General features: G+C 41.1%; 1 protein-coding gene across 1 annotated transcript; it reads left to right on the top strand.

Annotated features, from left to right (window-relative positions):
• Positions 1–11,201: 11,201 nt before the first annotated feature.
• CABP5 (calcium binding protein 5) lies at positions 11,202–18,519 on the top strand. Its single transcript, XM_032238146.1, has 6 exons — positions 11,202–11,383; positions 12,671–12,701; positions 13,432–13,575; positions 14,573–14,682; positions 17,498–17,645; positions 18,494–18,519. The coding sequence occupies exons 1-6, from the start codon at positions 11,321–11,323 to the stop codon at positions 18,517–18,519; spliced, it is 522 nt and encodes a 173-aa protein (XP_032094037.1). The 5' UTR covers positions 11,202–11,320.
• Positions 18,520–19,139: the final 620 nt, after the last annotated feature.

The raw sequence follows: 19,139 nt of genomic DNA, 5'->3' as shown, positions 1-19,139 counted from the left end.
CTGACCAATCTGCTGAAAAATCCAGCCTCATCCCCTCCAGAGATGGCACCACATTGCTACCCATCTGTCTGTAATCTTCACCTGATGCCCTTCGAAGATCAAATTAAAAAATATATATTTTAAAGATTCCCCAAAGTTGCACTCCCATAGTCCACACCTTTGGACCTTTTAAACATGGAATGGGGCAGGGGGAACCTAATCTTTTCCTTAAAAAAAATCCATACATCCCCCCCCCATTATAGAGACAAATGACTTATTTTTAAAAAGAGGCTGGGGGTGGAGATGGGGATATTAATAGCTGTGGTGGCACAGTGGTTAGAATGCAGTATTGCAGGCTAATTTCGCTGACTGCTAGGAGTTTGATCCTGACTAGGTCAAGGTTGATTCATCTTTCCATTTTTCTAAGGTTGGTAAAACTTGAATTGTTGGGGGCAATATGCTGACTCTGTAAATAGCTTAGAGAAGACTGTAGAGCACTATGAAATGGTAAATAAGTAAATGCTATAGTTATTGCTATTAAGCTCCACCCCAATCTTCCTATTTTGAATCAAACCAGGAGTCACCAACCTTTCGGATCTCAGGGACCACTAAGTTCATAATTTTAAATCCTGTGGACCACTAATATGATTTTTTAAAAAAGATAAATAGTATTTAGTGCAATATAAAAAATGCAAATAATTTTTCTGCGGACCACCAAAATTTTCTTGCGGACCATCAATGATCCACGGACCACTGGTTAGTGACCACTGAATCAAACCACCATGAATGAAGGTGGAGCAGCACCAATGGGTATTTTGCATATTTTCTCCTTGCATTTGTGTGCAAAATAGTGGTCAGCCTGGCTGAGGTTTTGGGTTGTTCAAACCTGGAGCTCTACAATAACTCTGATATTTTCAGGATAAGACACTACCAGCAGCCCCCCACCTCCAAATAAAAAAATCTGGGATGGGTGAAGTGAGAATTATTCCCAGGCAGGTTTTCCTTTTAAGGTATGTCCTGTAAATATTTTTATTTATTTTTCATGGGCCATTTTCTGTACTGGATCCTGAAATTTCCATTTGCCAATTCTCAACCCCATAACTGCTCAGCAGCACAACCCATGTTCCTGGTTGAGTCCCAGAGTTTCACCTGCACGGTGTCATCCCATCCTCCAGAAATGAATTGTTCATTGTTTTCTGGGAAGAAGACCAAAGCATAGACTCGGGACATATGCCCGTCCATCACAGTTGGGGAATCGCTGGAGGAAAAAGATGGATATAGTCAGCTCTCTGAGTTAGTCCAGATCAGGAAACCTAAGTTATGCATGCAAATACTATTTTTATCATAAGGCTGTAATAACACAATTTTGCAAATTTGAATGAGCTTGCTCCCTCCCTCCCTTTATCTTCATGTGGTCTACAGAGAATCTTGTCTGAGACTCAGGTTACCGTTCTATCCCAAACTCAGAGTTCCTTTGACCTCCAGTGACCTTTGAATGCCATGACCAATCAATCACATGGCCTCATGTGACCTCCAACCAGCACGACTTCCCACCCATGTCATCTTTGCATCATGTGACCTGTCAACCACACAGCCAACCAACCACATAACCACACAAGACCATTTAAAAGCAGAGGAGAACTGAAATGAGAAACTTCAACCAACGTTCTGCTGATGACTTTACCTACCCTGGTGACAAAATGTTCAGAAGCCAAACAGCGACTTCGGGGAACCAAACCAACAATAACAGCTACAAATATTTTCTTTTATCTGACTGTTGTCTTCGTTGGAGCTCTTCCTCCTGTTACTTCTGCCCATTACAATTGCACTTAAAAGCCGAAAACCATCCACAAAATTTCCTACTAAACTCATTATTTACCGTATTTTTTGGAGTATAAGATGCACCAAGATTTTGAAGAGGCAAATTAAAAAAAAAAGTTTTTGCACTCTGCAGACCTCCCCAAAACGGTCCATTTTTTTGTCAAAAAAAATATGGCATGCATAAGCTTTAGGAGGCTTATAGAGTGCTCCTGGGAGCTGCGGGGGACAAAAATGAGCAAGAAATGGCCCGTTTTTCACTTGTTTTTACCCTCCCCAGGAACACTCTGGAAGCCTCCTAAACACTCTGCATGTCCATTTTTGCAAAGGGGGCGGGGCTTCGGAAGGCCAAAAATGCTGTATTCAGTGTATAAGACGCACCCAGATTTTCACCCTCTTTTTTGAGGGAAAAGGGTGCTCTTATACTCTGAAAAATACGGTGCTTCTTACAATTTCTGACCCTCTCAAGAGCTAATATCAAAAACTTAATAGTGTACCTGGGCAAAAAATTCTGCACTTTATTCAAGGTCTGAGTGTCATACATGTAAATTCCAGGTCCTGCTCCACTTGTGAGAAACTTGGAGCCGGAAGGATTGAAACAAGCCGCGAGGGTTTGGTGATCTTCTGTGATGGTGCACACGCAGGTGTGAGTAGAGACATGCCATAGTTTCACTTTCCCGCCAGAATCTATGGTTGGGGGAGAGCTCAGAGATGTAATGACATTTATTCAACTGTAGAGAACATTCTTTTTCATAAGGCAGCAGAAGTCAAAATGGAGCACAAATAGGAAGACTCCTTTTCTGACTTAAACAACTTTGCAAAACATCAACAATTAGACGATCAAGAAAAGTACAAATGGCAATGCTAAATAGTTCCATTCTCATACCAAGCTAAACCAAATAACAGAATAACAGAATTGGAAGTGACCTTGGAGGACTTCTAGTCCAATCCCCTTCTTAGGCATGAACCATTTCAGGCAAATGGTTGTCCAATCTCTTCTTAAAAACTTCCATTGTTGGAGCATTTACAAATTCTGGAGGCAAGTTGTTCCATTGATTAATTGTTCTAATTACCAGGAAATTTCTCCTTAGTTCTAAGTTCTAAGTTGCTTTTCTCCTTGATTCCACCCATTGCTTCTTGTCCTGCATTGGAGAATAGGTTGGCTCCCTCTTCTTTGTGGCAGCCCCAGAGATATTGGAACACTGTTGTCATGTCACCCATAGTCCTTCTTTTCAATAAATTTAACATTTATTTTATTAGAAGGCTTAGTAATATTCAGGACAGTGCATATTCCAAACAAACAAAAATGAATACTGTGTGCACGAAGTTGCAGTCAAACTTCACCATATCAGAAAAGAGTTACTCACAGGTGGTGAGTAAGACGTCTCCATTGTGGGCAGGTCCACGGGGCATAAAGTGCAGCGAGGTAGTGGGAAGTCCTAGGGTTGTTGTTTCATTATCAGCAAGAATGTGATGAAGTGATCCATCATTGACAGAAAAAACCTTCAGCACAGGAGAGAAGACAAAAAAAATATATCAAGAATAAACCTCGAAGGCAGGTGAGAATAAACTGGGCACAGGAGAGAAGAGATATCAGGACGACAGGAGGTTAACAATTTACACTTGAGAGACCGCCTCCTGCCAATTACCTCCTTGCGACCGATTAGATCGCATAGATTGGGCCTCCTCCGAATTCCATCTGCCAGTCAGTGTCGACTGGCAACTACACGGAGGAGAGCCTTTTCAGTTGCAGCTCCGACCCTTTGGAACGATCTCCCCGTGGAGATTCGTACCCTCACCACCGTCCAGGCCTTCCGCACAGCCCTTAAGACCTGGCTAGCTCGTCAGGCCTGGGGATAAGATCACAACCTGCCCCCTCCCGAATATTGAATGAATGTTGTGTACTATTTTATTCTTATGTATTGTTTTATGTTTATTGTTTCGTATTTCCCCCTCCCTTATTTTATGTAAGCGGCCCTGAGTCCCCTCAGGGAAAAGGGCGGCCTATAAGTATTAATAAAATACTAAAAAATACTAAAATACAAGAAATGGATAATAGTCACTTAGCAACAGTATTATTAACTTAACTGCAGTGATTCACTTAACAACTGTGGCAAGAAAAGTCATAAAATGGAGCAAAACTCACTTAACAAATGTCTTACTTAGCAACAGAAACTTTGGGGTCAATCATGATCGTAATTATCTGTATACTGTTGGAGATCTAATTGTAATGATAATATGAGTCCATCAAATCACCATTCATTGCAATTCTGTGTAGATCTACTATGTTTCCCCGAACATAAGACAGGGTCTTGTTTAATTTTGACCCCCCCAATAAATACTTGGCCTTATTTTTGGGGTGGGCTTATTATTTTTGAGGTGCAGGAGGCTGCTGCTGTGTTGCAATAGGGAGGGTTTATTTTTGGGGAAAGGCTTATTTTAGCGCATGCGCTCAAAAGCCTGATCAGGCTTATTATCCGGGGAGATCTTATTTTTGAGAAAACAGGGTACTTAGATGCAAGTCCTTTGGAGTTTGGTGGTTTTACTCTTTGCTAAATATATTTAACATTGCAAAACTCTGATTAGTATAATTGGTTATATTTATTATCTCCTTTAGAATATCAAAAGTGGCGGATGAGGGGTTCTCTCTTCATTGTCAACCCCTTTGAGGTGATTGAGAAGAAGGCACTGGCCCAAAGTCATCTGATGGGTTTCCATACATCAGAATAAACTTGCATCTAATTTTCCCCACTCCTAATCCAACATTATAACCTAGTGTTTCTCAACCTTGGCAACTTGAAGATGTCCGGACTTCAACTCCCAGAATTCCCCAGCCAGCATTCGCTGGCTGGGGAATTCTGGGAGTTGAAGTCCAGACATCTTCAAGTTGCCAAGGTTGAGAAACACTGTTATAACCACTTCATCACATGAGCTCCTCTGTTGTTGTAAATTATCCTTTCTTTAGTTCTGTAATGCTTTGATGTACTCATGATTTTGTTTTCAAGCAAGCGTTGTGCAGAATGCTTTGAGCTTGCTGAAAATCTGTGATGATGGATCAGATGCCAAAAAAGAAAGGGCAAAGAATTTTGTAATCTCTGATCTCGCTCATCCTCTGCTTTTGATTTCCAGCAGGCAGAGGTGGGTATTCAAAAACTCTACCAGTGTTACAAGCCTGTTGCTTTTCAGATGGAAATTGAACTACACCTCAGCCTCTTGGAGTATGTAGCACACTTTGGAGAGGGAGCCAGGTAAGGTAAGGCCACTGAACATGGAAGCCAAAGAGTGTGTGTGTTTGTGTTTGTGTGTCAGGTGCGACTTCATTTAATAATCAGGAAAGAAACCACTCAACTCCATTTGATTGAAATTAAGTGTACTTTTACTAATTACAAATGAACAGTAGCGAAGCGAAGCTGAATCTGGTTAATTAGGTGTGAAAGCAAAGAATATCATGTATAATTCAATCCCCTCCCCTTGGCACCCCAGTCCATAGTCCAATTATAATTCACCCAACTGTCAGGTGGGAGATATCTTCAAAAAACATCACCAGGATGGAATACTGGACAGTTAACCTTGGCGGGAAACTCCCTTCCTCCGCATGCGCAATGAGATGGTCAGACCAGCGTCTAGAATCTTCCTCCAGCACATAATGATTCCCTTCCCAAATACCATGCCCCCACTCCCCGTTTCAACGGCAGCCGAAGCAGCAGCAAAGCAGAGGCTGACAGTGTGTGTGTGTGTGTGTGTGTGTGTGTGTGTGTGTTCGTGTGTGTGTGTGTGTGTGTGTGTGTGTGTGTGTGTGTGTGTAGAGTTAGGAAGGCAACTGCGGCTTTTCAATTTCTGCTTGGGAACTCTTTTTTTAAAAAAATATTTGTTTATAATATCAAATATAAAAAATACAAAAACAAATAGGAAAAATAGGTGAAGAGTGCAGAAAAGAAGGGAAAAAGAAAGAAAAAGGCATTGGCTTCTGACTCCCTTGGTACAGTAAAATAAGATAGTAAACATCAAACCTCAACTTTTGACTTTTACATAGTAGTATAAACTAGCCATTTCTAAATCAACAAATCTATCTAATTGGTAAAACCCAAAATCAAAGTTTCATTTTTTACCATCTCAAGCAGAAAGTCCAGAAATGGTTTCCAAGTAAAAACAAAAGTACTTTTTTTTTAAAAATCAAAGCAGTCTGCTTACTCCAACAACTTTTGCAGCCATTCTTCCATTGTGACGATGGAAGTGTCCTTCCATTTTTGAGCTGCGGCTATGCAGTTGAGATCTCTCTCATACACACACATATGTAACATATATGTGTCATATATGAAAAAGAGGCAGAGCTTCAGTTGCACGAGTGTGGCCGTGTTCTTCACTTTTTTGATTGCCCCTCTAGGGACAACCTTAGTTTCTGGAACTTTCCCTGCCTGACACTGACCTTAATGGCTCCAGTACGTAATCCTGCTGCAACTCTGGTCCCATCGTTATTGAACTGACAGCAGAGAAGCTGATCTCCACAGTCTCTGTTTGGGAAGGATGACCAAAAATATTCGCATTTAGTAGCTTTCCTCTTTTGTCGCTGATGATAATAGCAATGCTAAAATCCAGGAACCTCCCATTTCAAATTACAGAGGTTGAAAATCCAACATATTTGCAAGCTGTTCACACCAGATAAATAAGTCATAATTTTTTAAAAGGATTCAAATATAAGCTGAACAGAAAACAAAATAATAGCCCAGCCATAAACACCAAAGGAATAAATCAGGAAGTCAGGCAGAAGGTAGCCAGAAATCTAACAATGCATCAAGGTCAAACCGAAAAGCCTTGCCATGTCATAGCTGTAGGAATTGCCAGGAAGGGATGTTTTTTTTACAGCTGCTTCTAAAAATGCTGGCTTAGAGCAGCATCAGCCTGATCTCTGCTGAAACATGTGAGCCAGCGTTAAACAGTTTTGTACAGGAAAGGATGCTCCTTACATAAGGACACCAGGGATGGGTTGCTAGCAGCATTGCTGCTGGTTCGGTGTCCCAAAAACTTTGCTACCCACATGTGCACGTTTGCAAATAAAAAGGTCTGTGTATGCGCAAAACCTTAAAAAATGAAAAAATAAATAAAATTTTCCGCTGAAAATTGTTCAATGCATGCACAGAACTGAAAAACAAGATGGCAGCTCTATAGGGGAACCGGTTCAGGGACATGACAGGCATGGGTCGCTGCTGGTTCCAGCGACCCAGATCACCAAGTTACTACCTGTTTGGCCGAACCTGTAGGAACCCCCCTCTGAGGGACACCCCCACTTATCCAAAGCTTTAAACAACCAGCACTTTGACCTCGTCTCAGCCAGCTAGAAACCATCTGTTGATGGGAAGAAGAAAACATCATCATCACCTCCTTCACCTAGTTACCTACATTGTGTGAAGGAGCCGAAGATCACCAGATATGGAGGGGCTGCTGGTAATGGTATCTTGGGGTTGGGTGCTTGGCCCTGCAACGGACAAGCGCCCCCGGCGTCCAGACTGCATGGCCTGGGGGGTGCAGGTCTTCAAGGAGAAGGACAAGAAGGGAGTTAGACATTTTGCTGGGTTTTTACATTCCTATTTTCTCAACGGATTCCCAACATTCTGGGGGAGATTGAACAGTTCAGCCTTGGAGCATGCATGTTGCATTCAGGAGCCCTCTGAGTCGCCTTTTAAACCACAGATCTCTCCTTCAGTGCCACTACATTTAGGATAAAATACCGAGTTAGGTGAGCAAATATACTGTGACGCCAAATGGCTACCACCCTTCTTTACATTCCCTGACCTCCCAGGTGATTGAGCCAAGAGCCCTTTCCCTCATCCATGTCTTTAATTCCAAGTCAACCACTTGCCAGCTATGCAAAGTTCTTCCCATCCCAACATCCCCATGTCCCACACTCCCAACTGCCTATAAAGTCTCCTGCCCCTCATCCCTGCACCAGCCTTTCTCTCTCTTCCGCTCTCTTTGGTTCTATTCCAGCTCCTAGCAACCAATGAAGGAGAAGGAAGAATCTACCTGGTTACTATGACAGCTGTCAAGGAAGGATGAAGAGGCTCAGTGGCTGGACCCACAGCCTGCTGTCTTCTCCTTTGTCTTCTCCTACATGTGTGTGGCTGATGTGTGTGTGTGTATGTCCTGAGCGAGATGGTGAGTATCAGAGACTGGGCTCATCTCCCTTGAGATAACGAGATAACTTTACAGAATAATAAGAGTGGGAAGGGACCTTGGAGGTCTTCTCTGCTGAGACTCTGCTCAGGCAGGAAACCTTAGAGTTGCCGCCACCTTTTCTCCAATTTTAAGAAGCACACTTAGGGGTTGATTTAGGTCATGACTGTTCTGAAGCTCTCAAGGTTCAAATGAATCTACAAATTAGAGCCAATTCAGGTGCAGCTGGCCATAGCAGTATTTATGTTAGCACAGTGGTGGGCAGACTTTTTATGGCTAAGGGCCATGTATTTATATGCCAAGTGGACAAACCCTATTTCTTACAGCTCGGCTTTTGACACCATTTTGCCAGACATCCTTATCGAAAAGTTGGCTGACTTGAATTCCCCTTCTCTCACCTGTGATTGGATTAAAGACTTTCTGATGGACCAGTCACAAACCGTGAGAGCGGGGTCTTTCACATCCTCCTCCCTGAAGCTCAGCACTGGCTCTCCTCAGGGCTGTGTGCTCATTCCCTACCTGTTCTCCAGTGACGTGCAGTGAGGTTTATGGCTGGTAAGGCACTGACACAGGGGTTTCAAATTTTTTTAGACTTGTGGACTTCAACTCCCAGAATTCCAAAGCCAGGCATGCTCAGTTCCGATTTAAAGCGACAGCATTTTTTCTCCTTTGTAAAATAAGTTTTCCTTCATTCTTTTTCTTCTCCCTCCCCCTCCTTCCTCCCTCCCTCTCTCCCTCCCTCCCCCCTCTCTCAAACAGACACACGCACACAGAGAAGTTGGACCCTCTCTCACTCACTCACTCTCAAACAAACACAAACACAGAAGTTGGATTGGATATATTTTCCAATGACTTGAAAGCAGATCCTCCACTATACCCCCCCCAATTCCCCTGCTGCCTTCCGATCCGAGCCTTTGATTGGAGGTGGAGCCACATTGCCTTTTCAAACTTGTAATCAGTGAAGTTGGGTTTATATACTTTTATGCAGCTGTTTGTGTTTGTGTGTGTGTGTGTGTTCTCATTGTACACATACAACTGCATATCTTCCGATCCATCTAATATGATAATAAAGTTTGCATGATGATACCACTCTACTGGGTCTTATTACAGGAGGAGACAAATCAGTATACAGGGAAGAAGTCCAGAGGTTATCCACATGGTGCTCATAAAACAACTTGCATCTAAACACGAGCAAGACAAAGGAGATGGTATTAGACTTCCGGAAGCATAGAGAGGAACCTGCCCGACTTTACACCAAGGGGGGCTGTGTCGAGAGGGTTTCCTCTTTCAAATTTCTGGGAGTCTATCTTAGCCAAGATCTCACCTGGAAAAATAACATGATCCAGGTAGTCAGGAAGGCTCAATAGAGACTCCATTTCCTTAGGGTCTTGCAGAAAAATCAGCTAGAACAATGGCTGATGACTTCCTTTTACTGGTCTATGACAGGAAGTGTCCTTACATATTGTGTTATGGTATGATATGCTGGCTTGACAGCTGTGGACAGAAAAGCATTACAGAGGGTGATGAGCACAGCACAAAAAATTATGGGCTGTCCCCTAAAACCACTGGATGAAATCGCCAGGACCTGTTGCCTCAACAGAGTGAGGATACAATAATATAATACAATAGCAGAGTTGGAAGGGATGTTGGAGGTCTTCTAGTCCAGTGTTTTTCAACCACTGTGCCGCGGCACACTAGTGTGCCGTGACATAGTGTAAGGTGTGCCGTGGGAAAAACACTTTATATATAGTCAATATAGGCACAGAGTTAAATTTTTTTAACATTTTCTAATGGTGGTGTGCCTCGTGATTTTTTTCATGAAAAAAGTGTGCCTTTGCACAAAAAAGGTTGAAAAACACTGTTCTAGTCCAATCCCCTGCCTAGGCAGGAAACCCTATATTGTTTCAGACAAATGGCTATCCAACATCTTCTTAAAGACTTCCAGTGTTGGGGCATTCACAACTTCTGGAGACAAGCTGTTCCACTGATTAATTGTTCTAACTGTCAGGAAATTAGTTTCCACGCATTGCTTCTTGTTCTGCCCTCAGGTGCTTTGGAGAATAGTTTGACTCCCTCTTCTTTGTGGCAGCCCCTGAGATATTGGAACACTGCTATCATGTCTCCCCTAGTCCTTTTTTTCATTAAACTAGGCATACCTAGTTCTTGCAACCGTTCTGCATATGTTTTAGTCCCCAGTCCCCTAATCATCCTTGTTGTTGTTCTCTGCATTCTTTCCAGAGTCTCCACATCTTTTCTACATCGTGGCAACCAAAACTGAATGCAGTTTTGGAAAATCCTCAGGGATGATTTACACCCTGGTCAGCACTTTGTTATTCTCCTACCACCGAACAGGAGATATAGAAGCATAGCCAGATGAACAAATAGGCTGAAAAATAGTTTTTATCCATGGGCTATCAGACTTCTGAACACAACATAACACCACAGTTAGGTTTAATATGATAGACTCGCAGGGCCAATGCAACATGCAACATGTTCATACCGATAATATAATATAATATTACATACATATAGGTACATGGGAATGTGTGTTAGTTATTACTTCTTTGGGTTTAGGAATTCTATTTCTTTATTGAATTATTGAGATGTATTTTGTCTTTTGGGGTGGGGGGGGGCTACACCAAGAGATGCTCATTCAATTTCATTGTATGCATGTTGTGCATTGACAATAAAGGTTTGATTTGATTATGTGGGGTTTTCCTCTGAGATTTGGAGAGTGTGGAGGTTTTCTATATTTTTACACCTAAACTTTTTTTTAAAAATAATTTATACTGTGGTGGAGTTTTAAGTATGTATTTGGGGGGATGTGTGCTCTCAAGACATTGTTGATTCCTCATGACTGCCTGGACTAATCCCCACAATTTTCTTGGCAATAGTTTGCCATTGCCTCCTTTCCAGGGCTGATAGAGAGTGACTGGCCTACCCAGCTGTATTTCTGCCTAAGCCAGGACTGGAACACACACTCATCCAGTTTTTAGCCTGATGGCTTAATTGCTATCTATCCTTTTCTACACCATTTTAATGTTCTGGAAGCTTCCGTCTCTTCCATAATTCCTGAGAAGCCAAGCGGGTCCAGGCTGCCAATTTTCACCGCGTGGCCGATGTTAATCTGGGCAAAGGAGGAGAGATTTATTCTACAGATGTCACAGCCTGGAGAAGAACAAAAAAGGCCTGGATGGAGGAGGGGTCGGAAATGAAGGAGAGATGATCTCTTTCTCCCTCTATAAATCAGCCTCTTCAAAAGAGCCCTTTTTCCCCCGCTGCTGAAGATTGGGTGCCAGGCAGGCTGGCTGGGGACTTGGCGACTGGACTGGGACCCGCATCTCTCTGTACCATGCAGAACAGCTTGGGACCAGCATGCATCTTCTTGCGCAAGAACATTGCTGACAAGCAGAGGGTATGGGTCAACTAATGGGGACTGGGTCATAGGAATTGGTGGGGTAGCCCTACAGGTTAGGGAAAACGCACCAAACTGGACTTCTGCGTTTTTTTCAGTAAAAGCACAATTAATCAAAAGTGGTCCAGGGCAGGATTGTAATATTCCCAGGTTTCACTCCCTGCCATAGGAAAGTATTTTGTTTTTAATTCAGGATGCGCAATAGGAATGGATCACGGGTCCAAATTAGGCAGAAGACAGTAGAGGTATGGAATGGTGGTGGGAGAGATAGATAGATGTCTGGGTTTTCTTCAAAAGAAATCTAAAGAAACATTCCCCAACCTTTTAAAAATGTATTGAGCTCTGAGCCCCAAGCAATTTGCCCAGAATGATGGGTGTTGTAATTCAACTGTACTGTAATTCAACTGTGGGAAGACAATACTGTAAGTAGGAGAAGGTTGACCAAGATAATTGTATTTTACAAGTTATTGGTAATTGATTAATTAGATTTAATTTAGCATATGATGAGAACATGACAGAAGAAAAGTAAATATATGTACATATGTACATAGAGAGAGAAAGGCAGCTGAAAAAGACATGATTGCTAATGGTTTTATCTCCACTTGTGGCAAATCACATAGGATTTACAAACAATGGAGATGACAGAAATATAAGTTTGGTTCATGTGAAGTGATGCTTATCTTCCAACTTCTCTTTGGTTTTCTAGTTGGACGGCTTGTTCCAATCACTAGCAAAGTTTACAAAAAAAAAGCTGAATCTTTTTTACCTCTGTTGTAAGCATCTTGGTTTAGGCTGTTTCCTCAAATAATCTTCTTTATTTTCTTAATCAAAGCATCCGTAGTCTATTGCAGCCTGATCCACAATCAGTAGCTAGCAGATACCTGAACTATCTATAAGACTTGCTCTCCATTGCATTTATTCATCTCATTGAGGAAGGATCCAGTGAATCAGAAAGCCCAATGGCTTTAGCTTTTCCATCTCCTGATAGTTATTTGGGTTTTAACCTGCTATTTTGGAATACTGCTAATTTCTTGTCATTCAGTGCAATGTTTTCCATTGGCCCAGGACAAAAAAAAATGCTTTAGTTGAGTTGTTATGGTTGGGGTCAGTTGGATGGAGAGTTAAGTATAGAATTATGGTGACTAGGTCCTTGATTTCTCCAATTCCCCCCCCTCAAAAAAAAAGGGAGCAGTTTTTTTCTAAGTCTTGGCTTCTGAGTTCCTTGTTTATGTCCGTCTATTGCAGTGAATGTCTTTCTGCTATTTCTTTTTTGTTTTTTTGTTACAGCAACGTGAACTGAGTGGAGATGAAATTGAAGGTAAGTGCAAACTTCTGTTTGTACACATATATGATTCTGACTAATATATTAAACTAGTGCTCCAAGATATGCTGAATTCCTTTGGAAGGTTAGGAAAGATTGAAGAGACATCAGTAGCAGATAATCTTCCTTGAGAAAGTGTGCTCTCAGAACTCTCCTGGAGACTATTAAAAAAAACGAATAGTTTTGTGCTGAAATGAATTCACGAAGAGGGATGGTGAAGAAAGTGCCTTTCTGGACCTACTATTTGAAATCTAACTTATAAAAATAAAGGCAGAATTAGTTTAATTTTCTCAGTAAATGCAGCTTCAGTGGGAGGTCTCTAATTGGAAAATGGACATAGAATGCATGAAGCAAAAGCACATTATTAACAGTGTTTAAAACAATGAGATTCATGGGCTAGGTTGTTAAAACATGCTTGCTTGTGTAACAGTCAATCAATTAATGATGTTTCTGTGTCATTCTGCTCCAAAATGGCTCCAAGCTAAATACAAAAGGTTAACAAAACACAAATGATATTGCCAAGCATGCAAATCATATTATGGTTTATGTGCTGATCTGGTATACATAGTATGCTAAGGAATGAGCTCCCACAACACTCTGAAACTTAAATTACTCAAGTATGTTATGAAAACCCAGCTATGATTTTATTTGATTCTTTATCATCGTCGTCGTCATCATCATCATCATCATCATCATCATCATCATCATCATCCTCATGCAAAAACAGAACTCTGTGAAGCCTTTCAGGAGTTTGACAAGGACAAAGATGGATACATCAGCTGCAAAGATCTGGGTAACCTCATGAGAACAATGGGGTACATGCCAACCGAGATGGAACTCATAGAGCTGTCTCAACAGATCAACATGAATCGTAAGTGCTTGTTGGGAAGAATGAGGGAAACCTAAGTCTGAGACTCTCCAGATATCTCTGGACTCCAACTCGTATCAAGTAGCCAATACTAAGTGATGGGAAATATACTTCAACCACTGTTGGGGATCTATGAGTTCCCAATCATTGTCTTATCTTTGTGTGCAGTTGTCTCTGAAGGAAAGCTCCTACTTCGGGGCGCGGGGGGGAGCTGAAGGTTTTTTTTTTTAAGGGAAGTTACTACTGGCTTTTGGAAACCATGGTATAAATTGGTTAAGACTGAAAAGTCTGTTTCGGATCTACTGAACAACCCTGGCCAGTGATTGTCCTTCAGGGATAAATTACACAGGATGTTTATACATCCTGTTTAATTTGGCCCTTTTTTTAAATGAGCAAAGATCAGCTGCTGAAAGGGATGATTACAGAAGAAAGGAGAGATTCCCTTTTACTATACTACAAGTCTTCTCTTCTGAAACAATTATTTGCATTGGGAAGAAAGTTCCCTCCATTTTGTTCCCACAATAAAATAATGGCTAAGGGAAAATATTTTTATAAAGACTATAGCAAGTCCAAGGGCTTATATTAATTCTTTCTTGCCCCAGGATCCTATTCTCCAATTTTTAAGGGAACAATAATGGGAAACTTCTTCTGAGTTCTTTCAACAGTAGTTCGATTAGTAGATCACATTATTTCAAAAATAAAATGCATTTATTATAATTAATGCCATTCCTCTTTCCGATAGAAATGATCTCATATGGTCTCTGATCCAGGTGTTTACCAAATCCAAAACTAAATTATTAACATGATGCTTTGGGGCTCACTTAGGAAGTGCGAGGATTCAGAATTGATCTGTTTCCTATTATTTTCTCCCATATATTCTGAAAAAGCTTTTAATCAAGGAACTGAAGTAGAAAGCAAAATATCTAGGTGCTCTTGTTGGTGATGGTTTTTTTAAAAAAAAATCCACTTTAAGCAGTAAATGTCACTTTTCTCGTTGCAGTTGGGGGACACGTAGCTTTTGATGACTTTGTAGAGTTGATGGCCCCAAAACTGCTGGCAGAAACAGCAGGCATGATTGGCGTTCAAGAGATGAGAGATGTCTTCAAGGAGGTAAAAACAGATGGCAGGACACAGGAGTTAGATCCAGAAAGGAAAGGTAGATTAGATGGGCACTCCTTATCCTAAGTTTATTTCCTAATTTCTTGATCTGAGCAAAACTTCACCCTGACCAGCATCTTCTTATGGTTGTACAAACAAAATGTAAGGACAATCTACCCTTAGCCATAGTTTCTGCCTGTCTGGTTTTCTGTAGGAGACTGCCTCTTGTAGAGAGTAAAGAAAACGACCTTGACAGAGAGAAATCAGATCCATTCCCAGAGAAGTGAATAATTCAAGGCCACTTCAACCTGTGGGGAAAGAGGAAATGGCTCAGACTTCCCCTTAGTTCCTTCTTTGTGTCCCTCTATTTGGGATTTGTTTATTGTAGTGACGTGGTACCTGAGTGGCTAAGATGCTGAGCTTGTCAATCACAAAGGTCGGCGGTTTGAATCCCTAGCGCCATGTAACGGAGTGAACTCCCGTCACTTGTCCCAGCTTCTGCCAACCTAACATTTTGAAAGCACGTAAAAATGCAAGTAGAAAAATAGGAACCACTTTGGTGGGAAGTAACAGTGTTCCGTGCGCCTTTGGTGTTTAGTCATGTCAGCCACATGACCACAGAGACGTCTTCTGACAGTGCTGACTCTTCGGCTTTGAAATGGAGATGAGCACTGCCTCCTAGAGTCGGGAATGACTAGCACATATGTGTGAGAGGAACCTTTATCTTTATCTTTATTTGGGGAGGTGTGTGTGGGGGGGATAAAGCACAATCAGACTTGCAAGTTGCCATTACTATAGCAGATTTCATATTCTGAATCCCCTTTCAAGTTATTTTCTAAGTCGGGTGTACATAGTGGAGCTAACAGCTCCTAATGTGTTTATTTTTATAGACATAAATATAGGAGTCAGACTAAAGTTCAGGGCATATCAAAACACCCCTTTTAAGAACAGTCTCTCCAAACCATTGCTGAGGCTAATTTTTGATCCTATATGAAATTAATGTCCCCCTTAGGGGAGATGGAGCTGATGACATAGAAGAGGGTATGCTATGCCCAGCTCATTTAGTTGCTTTTGACTGATGTGAGCGTGCTCTAATCTACCAAGTCTCTTGTGGTGCGTAGTGACTGACAAATGTGGATGTCATATTTATTTCCTTCCTGGATGCTCTGAAATCTGTATTGGTAGGTGGGATGTGATAAATTGCACAGAGTGGCAGCATTGACCAAAGTGGGAAGGGTGTCTTCAACAATTTTAGCAGTTGTCATCTCCCCCTCCCCCAAATGTAGCTTGTCAGCAGGTTGTATGGATTATATGGCTTCCATATAAAGGTGAAGTTTCCTGAAACTTTTCTCCCAAGACTTGATCCACAGAATGGGGTAATAGAAGCTAACTTAGGTACAGACAATTATGTGACTACATAAGGGACTATGCTGCCTGAAATGGGTCACACACACCCCAATTCAGCTAGGGATGTGTTCACAGCTGTGGTGGCACTGGCTAAAGCCAGCTTCCAGCTAGCTATCTAAGCTTAGCATCTTATCCAGTCCTAACCAACATTTGAAAAGGGATTATTAGACATTTTTGTCCCACCAGTACAGGAATTTTTTAATCTCTGTATATTAATTGCCCTGTTAACACACTGCCTTGTTAACAAGGACAAATAGCAATTGGTTATGTGAACCAAGCAAATTAGTTCTGGTATATTTTGTGCTGCCTCTTAGACTAGATAATAGCACGCTCCATTGGCTATCTGGATAGATGTAATGCCTATGGAGGCCATGGATATGGAGAGGCTTAACTTCCTTCTCTCTTCCTCAATGAAATTGCTCATCCCAACATTCCCTTTCAAAAGTCTGAAAGAGAATTCCGTAAATTGCACTTCCAGGACATCCGGAGAAACCCAAATGGAACAATGTTTCTCAACCTTAACTGTTTGAAGGTGTATGGACATCAGCTCCCAGAAATCCCCAGCCAGCCATGGAAAGTCATCTTGGAGGCTCTAACCTTGTGCTGTTAAAATTAAATTTGCAAAATTTAAACAGGTCTCATTCAGCACAGAAAAGGATCATGCTAGCTAAATGGTGATATTTGTAGTCCATGCTTGGAGAGTGAAAATGGTCTAAGGAAAAGAAAAAGAAAAAACTACCAGAATCTTGATAATTAAATCTGTAATGTCACCTATGGAAAGTGGAGGTTTGGAAATTAATGCTTTTCCAGCTAAGATCAAGGCATCTATTTCCAATTAGCATCTGCCTTGTCACATATGTACGAAAGCTGTGTTCTTTCTAAATCACATCAAACAGTCCTACTGTTAATATAAAGTGGTAGGTGATCATAGTCAGTTTATGGCATCTGGAAGGGAGCAATTCCTGCACTGGAGGGTAATGTTTAATATGTTCCAGAAATCTGAGAAATAGAATAGAATAACAGAGTTGGAAGGGACCTTGGAGGTCTTCTAGTCCAATCCTCTGCTCAGACAGAGGGTTGTCCTATCTCTTACAAAATTCCAGTGTTGAAGCACTCATAACTTCCAGAGGCAAGTTGTTCCGCTGATTAATTGTTCTAACTGTCAGGAAATTTCTCCTCAGTTCTAAGTTGCTTCTCTCCTTGATTATTTCCATCCATTGCTTCTCGTCCTACCCTCAGGTGCTTTTGAGAATAGGTTGACTCCCTCTTCTTTGTGGCAACACCTTAGATGTTAGACCACAGCTATGGTGATTGCTCTCTCAAATGCCATTACTACATTGGTCCGCAGCTAGTCCTCCTTTTGGTTCTAATATAGAAAATATGCATGTATAATCTGAATAATTCTGGATCTTCTTTCCAGTTTGACACAAATGGGGATGGCAAGATCACCTTGATTGAACTGCGTCAGACCATGCAACGGTTGATGAGTGAGACAATGACCCCTCAAGAGATTAACGATATGGTGAAGGATGCTGACGTTAATGGAGACGGGACTGTGGATTTTGAAGGTGATATATTGCAATATAAGATTGATGGAAAGAGATTACAGGCTTAGGGAAATCAGGGTGAGAGATTAAAGTATTAAAGCTCTAGAGAGATAGGATTTAGAAGCACAGAGTGACAAGATACAGGCTTAAATGGGTTTGGATAATAGATTTAGAAATTTATTTATTGTGTTGTTCCAATTTCATGGAGATTGGCTGCAATTTCCCCCCACCCAGAGCAGATTTTTGAAGTTTGAATGACTAAGGTAAATATTATAGTAATATTTCTTATTAAGCTGTATATGTCTCTTTTCTAAGAGTTTAGTGTGTTCCATCTTTAAAATGTAAAAAACAGGAACATTCTAGTGGCACCCCAATCCATCCCCAACCCCTTTGCATTATAATTGTATTGAAAATATTTATTACCAGAGATCTGAACAAGAGACGAAGAGAGGGGGAAAAACTTTGAACTGACTGCTGATTGAGGGGTGATACGAGTTGAGGTTAGCAGTTTGGAAAGATTAGCCTCTTTTAGTAGAAAATCAGAAGATCACATCTTAAGATCTTAACATGAAGGCTCTGTGCATGTGCCATTTCCATAGTTTTATGATATAATCAAAGGAAATTTGATCTGTACCTAATCAGGCAACATCATAAATTTAGATCAGCTTATTATTCCTTAACAACTGCAAAAAGGGAGACCTTAGTTGCTTTAATTCCCCTATTGTCACATTCCTGACAGTTATGTTCATATCAGAGACAGAAACTAGTTGAGATCATTAAGCAAACTTCATGGATGGAGTAAGGATTTGATATTAAAACAACCTATTGTAAGTGTACTAATATTATCTCTCATGATATTTCCCTTACAGAATTTGTCTGGCTGATGTCACGCTGATGCAATCATCGGCCTTCCTCTACTTTCAAGGAGTGAAAATACACACCGCACTTTAAAAATAAATAAATAAATGCGCATTCTTTTAGTTCTTGAGTTTCAAAAACAAAAAAAAAGTATGCTTGCACAATTTGGTGTACCCTATAGTCATATTTTAATCTGCTTCAATAAGGTGGCTTGTGAAAATCCTACCTTTATTTTCCACTCAATGTCACCAACCAGAAAGGGCTGGACTGGACACCAAATCCTGTGTTTAAAATCTAAAGAGGCAAGGTTAAGAAAGTGGGCAGGTGCCTCCCAGAGTAGCCACCTTTTGAATTTCCCAGATGACAGATTACTCAAATGGAGATGTTCCCTCTGGGGAACAACTTGACATTCAGGATATTTTTGAATTATCTGATTTCCGGAAGACCAGGAGAACTGTGTTAAAAAATGGCCACCTGAAAGGTTAATGGGATGAAGTAGAAGTGTAGGATGAAGTAGTGAGAGAGCTTCCCCCTGCTTTATTCTGGGCCTCTTCATCTCACCAACTTGTCAACCAAGTTATTTTTGGACATAGCTTTACTAATATTCCAGAAGACCTGTAAAGTAGTGTCCAAAAATATCTCAGAGGACGGGTCAGT

This window comes from Thamnophis elegans, chromosome Z, assembly GCF_009769535.1.
Source record: "Thamnophis elegans isolate rThaEle1 chromosome Z, rThaEle1.pri, whole genome shotgun sequence".
Taxonomy (NCBI): domain Eukaryota; kingdom Metazoa; phylum Chordata; class Lepidosauria; order Squamata; family Colubridae; genus Thamnophis; species Thamnophis elegans.
The sequence above is the reverse complement of the archived record's forward strand: the minus strand, read 5'-3'. Positions and strand labels throughout refer to the sequence as shown.

Excerpts from the sequence above, each read along its gene's own strand:
- CABP5 (XM_032238146.1), top strand. The coding sequence starts at position 11,321 with ATGCAGAACAGCTTGGGACCAGCATGCATCTTCTTGCGCAAGAACATT. Across the intron at positions 11,384-12,670 it reads ACATTGCTGACAAGCAGAGG|CAACGTGAACTGAGTGGAGA; the intron begins GTATGGGTCAAC and ends TTTTTGTTACAG. Across the intron at positions 17,646-18,493 it reads CGGGACTGTGGATTTTGAAG|AATTTGTCTGGCTGATGTCA; the intron begins GTGATATATTGC and ends TTTCCCTTACAG.